The 21,334-nt window shown below is 40.3% G+C and overlaps 1 protein-coding gene across 1 annotated transcript in view; it reads right to left on the bottom strand.

Moving 5' to 3' along the window:
• Positions 1 to 21,334, bottom strand: part of iqsec1b (IQ motif and Sec7 domain ArfGEF 1b) — a 741,654-nt gene that overhangs the window by 567,148 nt on the left and 153,172 nt on the right. Inside the window, 1 exon segment of the mRNA XM_034167371.1 lies at positions 12,899 to 12,928. Within this exon segment, the coding sequence (XP_034023262.1) occupies positions 12,899 to 12,928 (30 nt within the window).

Below are 21,334 nucleotides of genomic sequence, written 5' to 3'. Positions count from 1 at the left end.
ACTGCCTTTTTGTGTACGATAAAGCTTTTTACATCCTGCCACCTACTTGTGAGTTTGCATTGTGCCTCCTGCTGTGCCCAGCTCCCCTGAGAATCATGACAGAATGCTCAAGCCAGGACAAGAGGCTGCAGAATCGCCTCCAGCCTTGGTGCCAGACCTCCCAGTCATCAAGAATATTTTCTCTGAACTCAATTTTTTTTCCAACTGTTTTCATACCTGCTATACCCCAAAGCAAAAATTAGATTTCTTTTAGACAAAGCCTGGAACTTGATTGAAGCCAACATATGGCTATACCAGTTTTTTGGTAAAGTAATCCTGGTGGATCATCGGACGGTCAGTAAAGCCTACATCTTAACTGTTATAATTTCGGTATGACATATCCTTTCAGGAATAATTGTTTTCAAAAACATCATTGGTTGAATGTCTCCAAGTATGAAAAGCTGACATCTCACCATGACAGGCAAACTAACCCTCACAGGTAAACCTTATCTTCCAGATGTATTGACAATCTTATATAACTGAAGAAGTCCTACTTTTCATTTATCACCCACTCATTCACTGCACTGTCAGTCCTGCAGTCTCATAGCTCTGTGGCCCCATCCACTTGGCTCATCTATCACAATTATCAACAGGTTGTGCTGCTTGATGATTGACTTGAAAGAACAAGGTGTCCAAAGTGTCAAACTTCACTGTCCCAGAGCACAACCCTTCCATTCATCTTCTCTCTGACATCTCACTTTGTCCCAGGACAATTTGCAGTGATGTTCCATTACATGTACTCACAGCCATCACAATCCTCACAAGTCTGTCAATGAATATGGACATAGCCTTAAAGGCAGCAGCATACTTCAGCCAATACTATGTTCAGAACACTCATTTCAATGACTAAATAGAAGGGAGAGCAACTACGAAAACTTTAGATCTCCAATCTTCCAATAGCACAGCATGAAACAGCATGCAGCCACAGACTATATACCGTAAAAATCTGTCTTTAGATAGATAGAATAATCTGGAAATTATTCACAGCACTTCAATTTTTATGCATTTTGTTTCGTTAAAGCCTTATTCCAAAATGAAGTAAATTCATTTTTGTCCCTCAAAATTCTACTCACAACACCCCATAATAAAAACATGAAAAACGATTTTTGCAAATTTATTAAAAATAAAAAAAAAAGAATTCACAGGTACAGAGGTATTTACACCCTTTACTCAATATTCTGTTGGCCGCAATTACAGGGGAGGTGATGGTCTAGTGGTTAAGCGTTGGGCCTGAGACCAGAGGATCCTTTGTTCAAATCCCAGCCAGACTGGAAAATCACTAAGGGCCCTTGGGCAAGGTCCTTAATCCCCAAGTTGCTCGAGTGTGTAGTGAGCACCCTATATGGCAGCACCCTGACATCGGGGTGAATGTGAAGCATTATTGCAAAGCGCTTTGAGTATCTGATGCAGATGGAAAAGCGCTATATAAATGCAGTCCATTAACCATTACCATTACAGCCTCAGGTCTTCTTGATGCCACAAGCTTGGCGCACCTATGTTTGGGTAGTTTTGCCCATTCCTCTTTGATGCACCTCTCAAGATCAGTAAGGTCGGATGGGGAGTTCCGGTGTTGCAGACCAAATGGTCCACCCCTAAAAATCGGTCCACCTTTTGCATCTGCGCATACATCATTTCGGACCACAGCAGCACATCTGAGATGAAGTCTCTTCACTCAAAGCAATCAAATGGATTAATGAGATTATTAACCATCAGATGAAAAAGGTAAAACCTCTTAAATCATTCTAAAGTCAGTTTTAAGCAAAAACAATGCCATTTTAAGCAGAAACTCAATGAAATTCCATGACGCTTTGAAATAACCAACATGCAGTGAAGACATCAGCTAACAGCTCCTTTAGCCGTGGCGCTCTGATCGCTTGCCTCGCCTTTAATGATGAAATAATGCTGAATTTATGTGGATATGATTGTTGTACAAAAGCTTCAGATGTCTGTCGTTGAGACAGATGATGACTGGTGTGCAGTTTGAAGCAGAAATGAGGTGATACTCCGTGAACCGCGTCACCAGGGGGGAACGATTTTTAGGGGGACTGGAATTGGGGTTGTATATCGATATACACACACGTAAAAAAAGAATTAAAGGAACGTTCATTTTGAAAACATATATTAAGACAGCAAATTAATGTTAAAATATTACATAAAAGGAAATAAAGGAGTTAAGGCTTTTTTCTAAAAACTGTTGAAGTCTGATGTCTAAGGTTCTAAGAACATTCTGGACTCACAGCCATTCCAATTCATTAAAGAAATGTTGCACAATTTATTTGTTAAACAATTTTTTTATGAATCATAAAATATAATAATAACAATAATACTGATGATAATAGTAATAATGATAACAGTAATACTGTTATGTATTGATATGATGTATATGATAACAGAAACATAAATAATTTCTACATAGATAAAAACAATAAATTAATAATAAAATGAAAGGTGTTGTGTGGGCCGCTGAAGAGGAGGTACTGCTGGCCCACCACCACCAGATGGCGCCCTGCTTGGAGTGCGGGCTCCAAGCACGAGAGGGCGTCGGAGCCGCTGGGAGTGACAGCTGTCACTTATCAGCACCAGCTGTCACTCATCACCATCACTATAAAGGCCGGACTGCAACTCCACTTCCTCGCCGAGAAATCATCTACCACTCGAGGTAACCTTCTCTGCTGTGATTTACTGAATATCGTTCTGTGTGCAGCCGTTTGTCCTGTGGCTACAGTCGGAAGCTGGATTGGCGGAAAGTGTGAGCGCGACGTCTTTGCCTCTCACTCCTTCCAGGGAAGTGACTGACAGGAGCTGCACGGGTGACTCTGTTTCTGGAGGTGGAGGTTCTCCCTCCCGGAGGAACTGATCAAGGGACGATTACTGGGTGTGTCTTCTCACACCCACCATTAACTGTTTCTGTTTCTGCCAGCAGTACCTGGTCTGACAGCTGGAGATGGTGGCCACCTGGGACTCGGGACTTGGCAGCTCCGGTGTTCTTCAGATCCGCTGGCGGTGGAAGCCGTGTGGGATCCGGCTCTTCTCTGGACAGACGTCTTCTATCCTCGAGCCTGCCCACACGTCACCTTTGTATATTGATTGCATACAAATTCTGTGATTGTCTGTATTTCGTTGTGCAATTCACAACATTAAGTTGTTACTTTTTGGCTCATCCATTGTCCGTTCATTAACGCCCCCTGTTGTGGGTCCGTGTCACTACACTTTCACAAAAAAAGGGTTGAGTTCCTCTTCTCAAAACTGTTGATGTCTAAGGCCTGATTCTAAAAATTGTCTGGGTTCACACTCCATTCCAACTCATTATACTAACTTTGCTTAATTTATTTCTGCTGTTGACAAATGTCAGCTAGCTATTTTATAAAGCATTCCCATGGATCCCTACGGGCAACATGCTAGTATATACGAGGTCTATTAGAAAAGTATCCGACCTTATTATTTTTTTCAAAAACCATATGGATTTGAATCACGTGTGATTACATCAGACATGCTTGAACCCTCGTGGGCATGTGAGAGTTTTTTCACGCCTGTCGGTTACGTCATTTGCCTGTGGGCAGTCTTTGAGTGAGGAGTGGCCCACCCTCTCATCGATTTTTTCATTGTTTAGGAATGGCTCAGAGACTGCTGCTTTGTTTGATCAAAATTTTTTCAAAACTGTAAGGCACAACTGAGTGGACACCATTTGATAAATTCAGCTGGTTTTCGGTAAAACTTTTAACGGCTGATGAGAGATTTTGGTCTGGTAGTGTCGCCGTAAGGACGGCCCACAGTGCCTGACGGCGATCTGCGCTTCGAGGCGGCAGCGTCTCGCAGTTTCAAGTTGAAAACTTCCACATTTCAGGCTCTGTTGACCCAGTAAGTTGTCAGAGAACAGAGAACTTTCAGAAGAAGTCGGCATGAGGAGTTTATTCGGACATTCCATTGTTAACGGACATTTTGTAATGAAAGCACGTGAGGGCAGAGTCGCATGTCGGGCCGGACCCGACCGCAGGGGGTCGCGACAGGAAAAACACCTCCGTTGGAAACCTTAACGGGCAAGTTGGAACATGCCCAAGCTGTTAAACAATTTCTCAGTTACTCACTTGTTGAAAGCCATCAAAAGCCGCCTGAATTTTACAAATGGTTTTCAACACGGAGGTGTTTTTCCTGTCGCGGCGCACACAGATTCGCTGAGTCGTCACGGAAACGACTCGGCGAATTTGCGCGCACGTCTTTCATTAAAAAATGTCCTTAAACAGTCCACATAAAGTCCTCATGCCGGCCTCTTCTGAATCTTCTCTGTTCTCTCACGACGTCCTGAGTGAATTAAGCCTTAAATTAGGATGTTTTCAGGTCGAAACAGGCCGACGACGGCGCCTGGAAGCGCTGCATGACGTCCCGCTCCATGGGAAGTCCTTACACCGACAGAAACACCCCATAATCTCTCATCAGCCGTTAAACTTTTCACCGAAAACGAGCTTAATTTCTCGAATAGTGTCCACTCGGATATTCCTCACAGGTCCACAAAAAAGTTTGATAAAGCAACGCGCGCCGTCTCGAGCAGCGTGTGAAACAAAGGAATTCAACCGAGAGGGCGGGACCACATCTCACTCAAGGCCTGCCCACAGGGAAATGACATCTGCGACGCGTGAAAAAACTCACGCATGCGCACGAGGGTTCAAGCATGATTGGTGTAATCGCACGTCATTCAAATCCATATAGTTTATTAAAAAATAAAAGGTCGGTTTATTATCTAATAGACCTCGTATATATATATATATATATATATATATATATATATATATATATATATATATATATATATATATATATATACACACACACACACACGCAATTTGATTTTGCAAGACAGATAACATAACATATAGTGCATGGGTGAATGTGGTGTGCGTGTGTGCCCTTCACCTGCCCTTCTTGATCAGCCTATGATATTTTAAGAAAAACTAACAAATAATTTCTGTCAAGAAGGAATGAACACCAAAATAGCATAGAGACAGACAAGAACAAAAGATGAGTGGTGACAGTATTAACAATGACATGATGTAATATGTGAAACACCAAAGAGGTAAAAGCCCCATGATACAACATACCAGGACAGACAGCAACATATAAACAAGCAGTGACAGTAACAGTCTGCTGTCTAATTAGTATAGGTACATACACCTACTGTATTCCAGGACACCAGAGTGTTGAACCCCTTGGAAACACCCAGAACCTAACTGTGGTGACAGCCACCAACACCAGACCATTAACGTTCAAAGACCCAGATCAAAGCTGAATATCTGATCACTACTGTGGCTGGTGTGTTGGGCTAAGACCCAAGTACAGAAACTTACTTAATAAAAAATGATTGAGGTCAGATGTGGACAAATAACACTCACAGACAGAGGCACACAAGAATGAACGTACACGCCTCGACCTTACAGATGTGCTGTGCTGTGAAAGGTCATCAAAGATTGAAGAAGGTGAAAATAATTCTTTCTGATTTACAATGATAAAGATCAGACCGCCCATCAAATCTGCTGGCCCCTGCTGACTGACAGATGGAGTGTGCGACTGAGCTGGTGGAGGCTCGCTCTGAGCATGGAAATAGAGACCTGGAATGGACGTCACGTGACTAGCAGTGTGTCAGAAGCAGCCAGCAGCTTCTGACGCCATAATCGCTCGACACAACGCATCGATGATGCAATGTGTTGCCAACGCCTGTTGTAATCGAATTTTATCGATTTTATCGATTCGTTGTTGCGGCCCTAGTGGCCCCGGTATCGCTGACCAAATGGTCCCACCTAAAAAACGGTCTGCCCTGCCTTTACTGATCATGCATCATTTCACAGCATCAGCAGCATCATTCACAGATTATGATATCATTTCTGCTTCAAACTGCACTCCAGTCCTCATCTATCTCAATGACAGATATCTGAAACTTTTGTACAACAATCATTTCCACATAAATTCAGCATTATTTCATAATAAAAGGCAGGTGAGCGATCAGAGCGCCACAGTAGCACATCTGAGTCTAACGTGCTGCTGCGCCAACATCATTTTGGAGTATCAGTAGCGATTCACCGATTATCGCCTTCACTGTAAACCCGGACAGTCATACTAACTCAGAAATCTTTGATACACATGAATCATAAAAAGACAATTCGTTGATTTAACACTAATCTTTTGAGTACACAAAGTGACAAATCCGGATTTACTTTGAATACAGGCAATAATCTCTGAATTGACATCTTAACTTTTGAGTTTTCCGTGGTTACGTCATGACATCACATACACCTCCTCTCCGTTCACGCACGCGAGTTCAAGAAGCAAAATGGCTGCTTGAAGCGGAAGACAAACCCTCGTTGCCCGCGCCATAAATGTAACGTTTATTATCTTTATTTCTGCATGTGTTCGTGTAAAACTGTGCTACTATGTTTATTTAAGTGTCGGACATTGACAACAGGAGGTTGGAATAAAGTTGGAGGACGACGTAACGTTAACTAGATTGTCTGTCTATCGCTAGCATAGCAAGCTAGCATAGCAAGTTTAAGCAACATAGCGAACGTTGTATTTTATACTTGTTCATTACATACAGACTAGGGCTGAAACGATTAATCGAGTAACTCGTATAATCCGATTACAAAAAATGTTTGAGACAAATTCTGTGCCTCGAAGCTTCGTTTAACGTTGTAGTACATATGCCAGGCCTGTGTGTGGCGCTGCAACGGCCACAGGAAAAAAAAACAGAAGAAGACTGGAGCATAACAGCTAATCAAATAGCAACAATAGCTACCACTTTCCAACGTGACACAGAGTAAAATAAAGCCTTTTAAAAAACACACGGACCCGGTGGCCAGCTGCTGTCTCTCTCTGCCCGGTGAGAGGGGCTCTCAGACCAGGCGAGTCACAGCTCTGTCCCCGGCTACATTGACAAACAGCAGAAGTCCACTCTTTCTTCTGTGTTTCCCTCAGACTCACACTGAGTGTCTGACTTTTTAATTTTTGCTTTTTTGGGCAACACACAACACTTCACAAACATGGTAACTTAAATAAAATAATAATTTAAAAAAACTGACTGAGGCTTGCATGTTCAACCTCCAGCTGAAATGCATCTGCTGAATTGCAGAGAAAGAGGGATAAAAAAAATAATAATCAGGGACCAGTCCATCAACCTTTATTAAAAAAAAAACCTTAAAAATGGTTACATTTTACAAGTTGGAGAAAACAAAACAGAAAGCCACATCCCATCGCCATTTCAGCAAAATGCCAACAATTTAGCGCAGTGACATTGTGCCATTGCTTAGGGAGAGCCCTGGACTATTGATGTTTAAAAACGCAGAAGTACTTTTTATCCGATTACTCGATTAATCGCCAGAATAATCGATAGAATACTCAATTAGTAAAATAATCGATAGCTGCAGCCCTAATACAGACTGATTTATTTCAAATGTTTTTGTTTTAATTTGATCATTATAACAAACTAATGACTGGTGATAAAAGCATGCATGCATCCACGTGTTGGCCTGAGACAGGCCTGAGGCAGGGTCTGGCAATGTTTTTTAAACATGGCTAAAACCTATTTTTGGGATGTTCTTAATGTGAGGAATAAAAGTCAGCTCAGAATCAAAAATCATGCCCAAGTCTCTCGCTTGTGGAAAGGGAAACTACAGGAACTGTAGTTTGGTTTAAAGTTTCACTCTTTAACCTCATAGAAAATCTGTGGTGTTTTATGAATAAGATGCTGTTAATAATCTGTATTTGTTTTAATAAATCAAGTGTAATTTTTTCCCCTTTGTGCTCCTATGTCTCAGAATAGACCACCATCATTGTCGTCTGGCCTGGAAGCTGATACAGCTTCACACCTCTACATTTAAATGACTGAGGTATGTATTGACTTGCATTCAAACAAATTCTTAAGCACTGTATTTTCTAGTTAGGGTAGCTAGTGCTAGTGTACAGGAGGAAGTGTGTTGCTTGAAGGCGTGAACTGACTTCTGATTTTCATTTTAGGGTTTTAAACATCAGTCGCATTAGGACAGTTTCACTACAGCACAATAGGTGCTAATTAGAGCTTTTGTTAGTCACTAGCCTCTCGACAGGAGGGGTCTGGTTATGTTTAAAACTCCAGCTTAAAGTTACGTCTGCCTTCTTCTCTACAAGAGTCTAGACAGAAATCAGATTACCAGAGCAAGAAATTTAGCTGAGGAAGCGTCTGTGATTAGAAGCGAAACGTCCTCGCGTCAAGCAACCAAGTCCAGTTGAAGATTCAAGCTTCTCTACGACTAGTCAACGATTATTTTTGCAACTAATCGACTAGTTGGACCATATGGCAGCTATTGCACAATTATACAGCTGCTGTTGTATTCATCGTTCAATCATTAGCTTGCAGCTTGAGTTGGTGTTAAACTGTTACGCATGTATTGCCAATACAGCTTATAAAAACATAATTAATAGCTATGTTAATTATGACAGCGTTTAGAATGTTCAACCCAGACAAAAGTTAATACGTGTTCACGTTTAAGCATATTCATTACATTATTTCAATATGTGGACAAACTGAAAAGAGGCGGTTTGTTGTGTTGTTGGCCTGTCGGTGTGCGGGCAGACAGACCAGCTCGTGTTGTGCATGTATTTGTGTTTACTGACTGATTTAGATCAAAAATATTAAAACATATCAGGCATTACTTTCGGATGGATGCAATTTTACTTTAAAGTTTGAGCCATGGTGTTTAATTTAAGGCGAATTTTCCGTTTTGTCTTATGGGACTTGTGGCGCTGACGTCTGGTTCAATCATATTTACGGACACATTATGTAGCTGTATGTTTGCCTATTGACTTTTCTTTTGCTTCAGTATTCAAAGACGTGTGTCGTGTACAGCAGCCATTTTGAGTGAAAAACAATGACTGTTCAATTGTTTGAATAATAGCCTAAAGGTTTGAATTGTTTGAATATTGTTTTGAATTGTTTGAATAATAAATGCCATTGCTTTGAATATTTGGCCTTGGGTCTTTGTGTTGAAAGCTGACCTGATTATATTATTTGGATGTTTTGTGCAAGTGTATAGATTTTAAGTTAAAAGTTCTGTAAAAGTAAATATGATATGCTAATATAACTTAAAAACTATTGGTTGAAATTTTCAGAAAAAATGAAATGCAATAAGTCAGGATAACTTTAAAATTCTAGGTTGAAAGTGACAGAAGAAGTTAATGTTACATGTTAACCAAACTTTAAAATTTAAGTTTAAAACTGACAAAAAGTCAATGTAATAAGCAAGCTGAACTTTAAGGTTTTAAGTTTAAATTGGGAAAAAAAAAAGCATATGCAATAAGCTCAGTAAACTTATAAAATAAGGTTGTATGGGTCTCTTGCACTTGTAACTTATAAGTTGGACATGACTTAAAAATTTTAGAACATTAACTCAAAAATTATGTCGTAATTTTTTTGCCATTAAAATTTTGAATTTACTGAACTTTTTCGGATTTACAGTGTTGTTTCTGCTTAAAACTGACTTTAGAATGATTCAAGAGGGTTTAATTTGTCATCTGATGGTTCACATTATTGCCTTTGATCGCTTTGGCTGTAAAGAGTCAGACTCAGAGAGTTAGTCTCAGATGCATGCGCAGTGAAGGCACAGTGACGGCAGGGTGGACCAATTTTTAGAGGGGACCGTTCCATTAGTGACACCGGTCCTCTACACCTGTTGTTGTTGTTGTTGTTTTGTTTTTATTTGAGTGCTTCCGGAGATGGCATTATAAAAAACAAACAAACAAACAAACAAAAAAAAAACAAAGTGGAAAAAAAATCCTTGTTAAAAACACAAAATAAAAACCCTGTGTGTGTGTGTGTGTGTGTGTGTGTGTGTGTGTGTGTGTGTGGACCAATCTGGTGTTATATTGACACTACCAGTCAAACGTTTGGACACACTTTTCCATTCAGAAATTGCATCTCTACAGAGTCTCTGCTGTATCTACTTCTTTTGTCATCTGCTTCAGATTAATGTAGCTCACACCTGACATCTGATCACCGATTATAAGTGACTGCCTCGTTATGTTCTCTGTTAGTATTTGAAGTGTCTGTTTCAGATCAGCTTTCAAACACTGAGAAAATAACATTTTTCAACACAGATGCTTGTGTGGATTGACACTGTTTTCATTGCAGATGTACCTCTGTGAAATCAGTCTGAGATTGCTGCATTTGAGCTGCTTTTGGCCTTACCAGACCAAACAGTGCTGCTGCAGGGGTACGATTTAGACAAAATTGTGTGTGTTAGGATCACAATTCAATCAGTCACTATTTTTTAACAGAACAAACACATACTATCACAAAATAATGTAACTCAGTGGACAAAAAATAATAATAATAATAAAAAAAAACCTGTCAGTCTCACTTGGACTGCACCTGCTCCTACTTTCCATCATGAATGCAATGATAAAATAATTCCCTGCAACAAAGCCCAGACATGTCCTGCAGGTGGCAGGGTTTAGTGGATCCCAGGCAGGTATATGGCATATTACATAAACAAAACAAACTTGCTTTCTCAATTAATCTGGTACATCAGTTGACTAGTGTCAAAACCCTTTATCCTGATTATATCCCCTTTTCATTTGGTGAGTTACAAGATGATAGCATTTATTGTTATTGAGTCGTATTACATAGCAGAAAAGTATTTCTGTCTGTCTGTTCATTCACTCACTCACTGCATTTTACAGGGTAAATGAATAGGTTTTTCCAAAGCCTGGCAACTTTTGAAAGAAAGAAATCATCACAGTGTTACAGCAGAACTTTTCATCCATGTCTGTTTAAATGTACACAGCTGTTGAAAAAGTCCTATAAGCACAGAATATTTTGAAACCACAGGGTGGATTAAATGTTGACGCATACTTTTTAACCACAGCTCTTGTACACTGTATTCATCTTAATCCTCAATGGATTGTAAACCGTCAAAGACTTATTGGGATACCTGATTAATTGGAAAAAATGTAGCTCTTTTCCATGCATGAAGATCTTAGGAGCCAGCGTTGATAGTTATGATACTGTGTTCACTTCACTGTGATTTGTATCAGTTAATTGCTTCACCCCTAAGGGCCCCTTCACATAAAGTACAAATAAGTACAAATCAGGGCGGATCACGGCGAAACAGCTCATATGAGCGAGCCACGAAAACATGGAGCCGATGTCAGGAGGGACACAAGGTCGGGCAGGTGTGAACAATCCGACTGCAATGGTTTTGTGCACGCCTGTGCATGAAACCGTCGCACTGCGAGCAGCTGGAGCATGTGAGACCACATTGCGAAGCTGCTGTGAAAATAAAAAACAATACATGCCACCCACATGATTCAAACCTGCAATTTACAAAAGCTCTGATTGCCAGCCAGAAACTTTACCCCTGCGCTACCATCGCTGTCCTATAAAAGGTGCAGAAAATCAAGGAGATAGACGTATTAAAAAAACACACACTATAAAAACAACACCGCATTTGATTGAATCCCTCTTATCGAGTGAACAATACAAGTATGAACCATCTGTTCCTCTGTAGATGACCCATGGTCACACACATGCAGTCATGAAATGACATGAATGGAATAGTGCACTCTTATCATGTCCACATCTACTGGCCTGCTGTGTCCAGTCGGCCCCGCACAGGTGTCCAGCCTGACATGCATGTCCTGTGGATGGCTTGCCGCAGGACAGACACTGCATCATGTGGAAAGAGCTCATGTGGGTGACGTGAAATTCAGATCGCCCACTGCGTGTTATGATTTGACTGTCCATTTCACCTGGGACAGCCCGTCAATGTGCGCACCGTGCACTCGATCGCTGTAGCCCGTCGCAACAGCGATATATGTTTTTATGTATGTCCACGTGAGGACAGCAAGCAGACACACACGCGTCAGAGTGGACAGTTGCAAGTTCATGTCCATCCAAACACGGTACATGTTCTCCAGTCGTGACATCCAGAACCAGAGATCTCAACAGCTGCAGCTGTCGGCAGCAATGCCTCCTGTCAGATAAGCGCACACACCAATGTGTCATTCTGTGTCTGTGATAATTCATTTCTTTTTAGTTATTTAAACTGCTATTTAGTTGTTCACGCCTATGGCACTCTGGCACACCACATGTGCGTTGCTGCATTGTCGTCCTTTAAATGCAGACTCAAGTTTGATGGGTAGCTGCCCAGTCATCCATCCAATCATCTGTTTCTTCATCCAGATAGTAACTCCCTTCCATCATGCCAGTATGGAATTTAATAATTGGTAGTACTTGAAATGAGATCAAATTTGAATTTAAACAGGGGTATTCAACTGATTCCAGAAAGGGCCGAGAGGATGCAGGTTTTCTTTCCAACCATCCACTCCACCAGGTGATCTCACTGATTAACTGATTCCATCTGCTCAAAGTGATGTTAATCAGTGAAATCACCTGGTGGAGTGGATGGTTGTAAAGAAAACCTGCACCCTCTCGGCCCTTTCTGGAATCAGTTGAATACCCACACAAAGGGCTTCACACGCAGCTCTGCCTAAGCTTATTACAGCTGAATCCTAAAGTGTCAGCAGAGGAGATACTCTATGTTCCAACCAAGAGTCTCGGCAGCTTATTGTGATGAACAAAAAAGATCTCGCTCTCCGTTTGTGATCGTACTTTAATAGATTCTTGGGGCAGGATTGTCAAACAGAAAGTAGATGTGAGTGAGATCACACAGAGAAAAAAACAATACTTTCATCATGGCAGGGTGATATTTAAAGACGAGGGCTCACAGCAGCAAAAAAAATCCAACTGGTTTGATTTACAGTCTGATGAGGCTTTATTAGATGAAAGGAGAGAGAAAAAGCTATAATGAGAAGAGATGGAGAAAACTGAGGCAGTACATACCTGACACCTCTTGAACTTTCAGTTTCAGATCTGTGAATGACAGAGACAAAGACAGAACTGTCAGCAGTGATGATGATACAAAAACAAAACCTTGACCTACATAAAAGACTTTGCATTTTGGAGTCTGCCTACCAAACACAATATTCCCATTTTCCATCCCAAGACCATGATGATGCTATGCTTCTGAGAGGGTCAAAGTGAGACGTGGAGGTGCTTAAACACCATGAAATTACATTTGGTTAAATATCTGTCTCATTCATAAATGAAAGCACTTATTTGCAAAGCTGAGGTGTCAGCTAAATGACAAAAAACTGTCCTTTGCTTTTCCAGACCAGCAGGTCCAGGAATGTTTAATCCCAGTGGCAGGAAGATCATAAAGAGAACAGGAGGGGGGATTTGACCATCATGGCCATCGGAGGGACACCAGAACAACTACAGGACAGTTTAAAGCTGCATTGTGTAGGGATTATGGGGTTTTATGTGCAGGAATGGAAAATCACTTTCATAACTGTGTTAGTGTAAAAACTGCAAACATGAATCTGGAATGAGTCCGTCATACTGAAATGGGACAGAGACCCATCATGGAGGCCGGCACGCCACACTGCCACGGTGATATAGTAGCACAAAATTAACATACTTACTCCACCTTTTGCATTTCACACCACAGCTGAAACACTTTGAAAAAGAAGAGGAACCAGTGATTGGACCCCTGTCGACTGGTTGCTAGTGTTGGCCAACAAGATCGTGAACCCTCATTTTTGGAAAATGGAAGTGCATACTTTTTGTTTATCACAAGAGAATGCAAGGTTGCATGAATCCACGGAAAGAAAAGAATTTCAAAACAAATTTAATACACACACACACACACACACACACACACACACACACACACACACACACACACACACATATATATATATATATATACAGTGAGGAAAATAAGTATTTGAACACCCTGCAATTTTGCAAGTTCTCTCACTTAGAAATCATGGAGGGGTCTGAAATTTTCATCTTAGGTGCATGTCCACTGTGAGAGACATAATCTAAAAAAAAAAAATCCGGAAATCACAATGTATGATTTTTTTAATAATTTATTTTTATGTTACTGCTGCAAATAAGTATTTGAACACCTGTGAAAATCAATGTTAATATTTGGTACAGAAGCCTTTGTTTGCAATTACAGAGGTCAAACGTTTCCTGTAGTTTTTCACCAGGTTTGCACACACTGCAGCAGGGATTTTGGTCCACTCCTCCATACAGATCTTCTCCAAATCTTTCAAGTTTGGAGTTTCAGCTCCCTCCAAAGATTTTCTATTGAGTTCAGGTCTGGAGACTGGCCAGACCACTCCAGGACCTTGAAATGCTTCTTTCGGAGCCCCTCCTTAGTTGCCCTGGCTGTGTGTTTGGGGTCATTGTCATGCTGGAAGACCCAGCCATGACCCATCTTCAATGCTCTTACTGAGGGAAGGAGGTTGTTGGCCAAAATCTCGCAATACATGACCCCATCCATCCTCCCTTCAATACGGTGCAGTCGTCCTGTCCCCTTGGCAGAAGAGCACTCCCAGAGTATGATGTTTCCACCCCCATGCTTCACGGTTGGGATGGTTTTCTTGGGGTTGTTCTCATCCTCTAAACATGGTAAGTGAAGTTGATTCCAAAAAGCTCTATTCTGGTCTCATCTGACCACATGACCTTCTCCCATGCATCCTCTAGATCATCCAGATGGTCACTGGTGAACTTCAAACGGGCCTGGACATGTGCTGGCTTGAGCAGGGGGACCTTGCTGCCATGCAGGATTTTAAACCATGACAGCATCATGCGTTACTAATGTAATCTTTGTGACTGTGGTCCCAGCTCTCTTCAAGCCATTGACTAGGTCCTCCTGTGAAGTTCTGAGCTTTCTCAGAATCATCATTACCCCGCAAAGTGAGATCTTGCGTGGAATCCCAGACTGAGGGAGACTGACAGTCATCTTGTGTTTCTTCCACTTTCTAATAAATAATCATAACAGTTGTTGTCTTCTACCAAGCTGCTTGCCTGTTGTCCTGTAGTCCATCCCAGCCTTGTGCAGGTCTACAGTTTTGTCCCTGGTGTCCTTAGACAGCTCTTTGGTCTTGGCTGTGGTGGACAGGTTGGAGTGTGATTGACTGAGTGTGTCAACCACCTGGACAACTGACAGCCTACACAGAAACATGTGTGAACAGGTGTCTTTTATGCAGGTAACAAGTTCAAACAGGTGCAATTAATACAGGTAAAGAGTGCAGAATAAGAGGGCTTCTTAAAGAAAAATTAACAGGTCTGTGTGAGCCAGAATTCTTGCTGGTTGGTAGGGGATCAAATACTTATTTGCAGCAGTAACATACAATTATTAAAATTTTTTTTAAAAATTCTTTTTTTTTTTTAGATTATGTCTCTCACAGTGGACATGCGCCTAAGATGAAAATTTCAGACCCCTCCATGATTTATAAGTGGGAGAACTTGCAAAATCACAGGATGTTCAAATACTTATTTTCCTCACTGTATATATATATATATATATATATAAACTTAGGGATGCGCCGATCAGGTTTTATGCTGACGATTCCGATACTCAACAGCTTTGAGTACCAATCACTGCTGATCACTGATACCAATCACATGGATTGGCTCTAAATTTTTCAATTCAGTTATGATGAGTGCTACTGGCTCCATGATCTGGATAAAAGAACCATAAAATCATCTTAATGTGCCTCACATTCACCCCGTTAACCTTAACGCAGTCCATTTACCATTTACTTAATTTACTTACAACTTCAAGATAAAACATACAAAAACCTTGCAGGCACAATGCAACAACTATTCAGTCAAACGGACAACAGAAAAAGACCTAAATTTACCCACTATCAGTAACACAATCTGTAACAGACTGAAATATTAAGGTGCTCAAAAAGTGCCGAAAGTCAAATAAATAAAAGGCAATATGTCTCGCAACATCACATAAATCAAATAATATATGTTCAAAGTCAAATGCAAACTGCATTCAAATAAACTATCATAAAGTTCCCACACGAGGATGCAAACTTTCCATTGCTCTCACAGACCATATACAGTGTAATGTAAAGAAGCAGAAATACTCTGTTACTGTACTTAAGTAGAATTTTGACGTATCTGTACTTTACCTCGTTATTTACATTTCTGGTGACTTTCTCTTTTACTCCACTACATTTCCTCAATAAAATCTTAAACATCTTCGTTACTCGTTACGACAATATAAAAGTTGAAGAAATTTGATTGGGCATGCCTGTTTGCAGAGATACAGCGCCTTCCACCCCTGCAGTATCAAGTGCCATGTGTGACATAAAACAAGTTTAAAAGACTAAAAAATATAAAAGATGACAGGTTGGAGACTGTGGAGGGTGAAAACCATCTGCGTTCTGGACTCCAAATGCGCACATGCTGACACACACACATACACATGGATTGGCTCATGCTGAAGTCCAGATCAGAGTTAAGGGGAAAACCTCAGTACCGACAAAACTGGCTGGCGTGACTGTTTCATTTATTGTATTCCAAATGTTCGCAGAGAAGTGCTGCATAAAAGCGGCACCACATTTTGGATCCGAGAGCACAAAGAGCGCCACATTTGGTTGCTTTGCAGTGGTTGGTGGTGGTGATGCTTGCATTTTTTTTTTTAACTTTTCCTTAAATTTGGCACAACCAACTGTGTAGCTATAAATGACTGTTCTTGACTTTTACTCAATGCTTTTAGTTAAAGTACATTTTATATGAGAAATTTACTTTTGATATTTAAGTACAGTAAACGTCAGATACTTTAAGACTATACAGTAAATCATATTTTTAAAGGAGACATTGACTTTTACCAAAGTAATTTTATGGTAAGATACCTGTACTTTTACCCAAGTATCACTTTGAGGTACATTATACAAGACTGACCATATAAAAGTTCCACACGCTGTCATTTAATAAACTTTCATTAAAACAAAAATAAATAAAAAAATCAGGTGGATGTTTAACTAACTTTCTTCAGAAAAGGGGGTGGGTTGATGCTTGGCCCTGGGCACCCCAACGCATGCAAAATGTAGCTTTCAGCCCTATAGCATTGGATTTTTTTTTTTTTTGGTTGTTTCTTTTTTAATCAGTGACCATTGACATGCATTTTCTCTCTCTCTCTCTTTCTCTCTCTCTCTCTCCAACACACACACACACACAAAGACATTGCTGTAGGTCTGAAAACTAGGCTTGCACTTGAATGATTATAAAGCGCGTCCTTTTAAATCTGTTTTAACCTCCATTAAAGCACAGCATAGTGGCCACTCTGCTTCCCTCAGATTCACGCTTTCTCATAATCCTAATCTATCTGAGAGTGTTTTTATTCATTTATTTTTAATGCCTTTTCCATGCAGTCGTCTTTGGGGAAATTGACATTTCAGCTATATTTTAAAACACAGGAAATTACAAGCTGACTGTAGCAAAATTACATATTTGTTGCTTTAACCTTGGGCAGATTTGCGGTCGGGCCTGCACGTAATGACAGATGCCAGCATGGCTCGCCACAACTATGAAAGAATGTCATGTCAGAGCCCAGTAGTCACACAATGGGATGGATGATTTTGATCCTGGAGTAAAACAGTGGACACAAAGTCCATATGAAATGCACCAAAAGCCAGCCATGTCTGGTGTCCATCAAATTCACAAGGAAAGATGAAAGAACATCTCTTCAATTGAGTCTACAGCCCCAAACGGCCGACTCTAATAGATGGAACAGACTCCTTGAGGTTGTGTTTCATAACCCAACACATCCAGCTAATAGGGCTCCTGTCCTTCTTCACTCTCCCTTTAGCGCACAAGTGTCAGCTTTTTGGCTCCCCACGCTCAATACTCAGCTAATGAGAGTGATCTATCAGCTGTATTGAATTCCGCTCTCTCAACGTGGCTGAAATACATCCTGGCAGAGGCAGCAGTTAGTGTGACACCTCCATCCATGCTGCATCCCCCCACAGACAAATCCACCAGAGCATAGCAAATCCTACACTAATGGTGTAATGGTGTACAAGGCTGCTTTGATGAGCCGTTTCAGAAGTTCAGATGTTCGACTTTGTCACTGCCGTTTTCAGATGACAAGCTGCATCCCAGAAATTAAAGGAGTAGGGGAATGTGGGGGAGGATGCAGGTAGCAGAGGCGGAAAGGTAAGCAAGAAGACATGACCTCAAGAAATCAGAAACTGCCCATGTGAGAGCAACACTAAGATAAACAGGTCCTAGGTCAAAAGTAAAATCATTGGCAACTTGTAAACGCCAAGTCTGCAGTGTATCAGCTGGGAGCCCCGAGTGGACGTCTCTGGTCCCTGCCAGCAACAGGAGAAGGAGAACATGTAACCCGGGTATTCCCTGCAGAGAGAAATCTGAGGTGACTGCCTCAGTCACATTTTGTGCCGCCTCGTCCTAAGGCTGGTGTCAATACTGTAAAGGTTCAAGCAAAAATATTGTAATATCTTCCAAAAATTCAAAGTTGTTCTTGTTGTCCAGTGATATTTTTGGTCTTTTGTGACTTTAACATTATCACAGGCACACACACACACACACACACACACACACACACACACACACACACACACACACACACACACACACACACACACACACACACACACACACACACACACACACACACACATTTATTTATTCAGCATATGTGTCAGAACATGTCTGCTGCCAGTTGATGTAAGTAGCAGTATTTATCAGAGTAGCACAAAAAGTCACTGGGAACAAATATTTTACAGAAATACATTTGTCAGTTCACCTGGAAAGTTTTTTTCCCCCAAATAGTACATGCTGTGTATCTGGCAGAGCGCTAGGGTTCACTTTCACCCAATGAACACAAAAAGGACACATATTTCACATACATGTAGCATCCTGAGGTGTAGAATCTCTCCAAACGTGTGCGTTTTATCAACAAAGTTAGTACAATCTCCTGACACGAATGCCATCATTTACCTTCTCAAACAAAGTTCAAAGCACGCATTCAGTGAGTCCAATGGTATCATGAAGCAGTGCTTCGTAGGACCTCGCTAGCACACACAGCGGTCTCAAAGGGACAGCTAGCCTCATTTCTGATGGAAATATAAAACAAAAAAGTTGGTCAAATAAGTCACAGAATGGTGAGATGATGGGATTAAACAGTGTTTTGTTCACTGAATGTGAAAGTGAAGAGAAAGCTTCAATAATTGCTTCATCCTAAAGAATTCTTCTTCTGGATTATGTCGGCACACAGACTCATCGCCATCTACTGGTCAAATAATTTGTAGCACAATATTATACTCTCATCGTTAAAATTACTTTCCTTTGTCTTCCCCAGGAAGTGATAATGTTATAGCCATTACTGACCGGATATACAAAACAACTCCAAATGGACTTTGTTTAATGAGCCGCTGTAGGCTTTCACTTTATCTATTGAACAGGACACTAGGCCTGGGTGATTTGGCCTAAAAATAAAATCTCAGATTTTTTCAGAAAAAATCAATTTCATTTTTTTTTTTCCGAGATAACTCAAAACAAGTTTTGCTTTTATTTTATCAAAAACGGGCCATACCAAAATGTGAAATGGGGACTGATAATCACGAAATGGGGGTAAAATGTAACAAAATGGAGCAGAGTGAACGAGATTGACTCCAAATAATTACTTTTATTTGTTTAGCTTTTGTTTTATGTGAAATGCGCTCAGTATATGTAGTAGGGGCAGGTGCGCCATCTGGCGTTCAATAGATGAAAGTTCAATTAATGGGTCAGTCTGCTCCATTTCATTAAGTTTTACCCACATATCGTTATTATCAGTCCCCATTTTGTCCCATTTACCTAAAAAAAAAAAAAAATAAAAGTACTTAATTGAATCATATTTGGAGTTAGTCTGCTCCATTTCACTACGTTTAACCCCTGTTTCGTTATTATCAGTCCCCATTTCGCTCATTCGTTTAATAAAAATTAAATAAAAGTAATTAACTGAATCATATTTAATCATATTTGGAGTCAGTCTGGGTCAGTCTGCTCCATTTTGTTATGTTTTACCCCTATTTTATTATTATCAGTCCCCATTTAGTCCCATTTAGCTAAAAAATAACTTAATAAAAGTACTTAATTGAATCACATTTGGAGCCAGTCTGCGACATTTCGCTACATTTAACCTCTGTTTCATTATTATCAGTCCCCATTTCGCTCATTCACTTAATAATAATTAAATAAAAGTAATTAATTGAATCATATTTAATCATATTTGGAGTCAGTCTGGGTCAGTCTGCTCCATTTCGTTAAGTTTTACCCCCATATCGTTATTATCAGTCCCCGTTTTGTCCCATTTAGCTAAAAAACTTAATAAAAGTACTTAATTGAATCATATTTGTAGTCAGTCTGCTCCATTTCACTACGTTTAAACCCCCGTGTCGTTATTATCAGTCCCCATTTCGCTCATTCGTTTAATAAAACTTAAATAAAAGTAATTAATTGAATCATATTTAATCATATTTGGAGTCAGTCTGGGTCAGTCTGCTCCATTTCGTTAAGTTTTACCCCCATATCGTTATTATCAGTCCCCGTTTTGTCCCATTTAGCTAAAAAACTTAATAAAAGTACTTAATTGAATCATATTTGTAGTCAGTCTGCTCCATTTCACTACGTTTAACCCCCGTGTCGTTATTATCAGTCCCCATTTCGCTCATTCGTTTAATAAAACTTAAATAAAAGTAATTAATTGAATCATATTTAATCATATTTGGAGTCAGTCTGGGTCAGTCTGCTCCATTTTGTTACGTTTTACCCTGTTTCATTATTATCAGTCCTCATTTTGCTTAAAAATAATTAAATAAATGTAATTAATTAAATCATATTTGGAATCAGTCTGGGTCAGTCTGCCCCACATTTTGTTACTTTTTATGCTCATTTTGTGATTATTAGGCTCCATTTCACTCCATTTGGGCAAATGATTCCACCAGAGTAAACTACTTTTTAGCGGGAGTTTGCGCTCTTGCTCCCATCGTAAAGTGTGGCATTTCTCCCACGCAGCTGGATGCCTATGTTTTAGATGCTGGAATCAGTTATTGTGCGGCTGCGTTTTGTTGCAATGGGCTTTAGACAAACTTTGCATCGTCCAGTCACTTGTTTCACGTCTGTCGCAGCAATCCCAAACCACTAAACCCGCGCTTCATTAGCGGTTAGCCATGTTTGTTATTGTGTGAAGGAAACGGAACGGGGAGGGGGGAGCAACGGAAGGTCCTGGGGACAAAAAATGTGTGCTGCAGCAAGAGGAGAAAAAGTAAATTTTTTATTTTTTAATTAGTCCGCAACAAAAAACTCGAATTAATCAATACAATTGCCCAAGCCTACAGGACACTCCAAATTTGCTTGGAAATCAGTTGTTTTCTTCTTCCTTAAATAATCTGCAAGACT

The sequence above is a fragment of the Thalassophryne amazonica genome, chromosome 3, assembly GCF_902500255.1.
Source record: "Thalassophryne amazonica chromosome 3, fThaAma1.1, whole genome shotgun sequence".
Classification (NCBI taxonomy): Eukaryota; Metazoa; Chordata; class Actinopteri; order Batrachoidiformes; family Batrachoididae; genus Thalassophryne; species Thalassophryne amazonica.
This window is presented reverse-complemented; position numbering and strand designations above follow the sequence as displayed.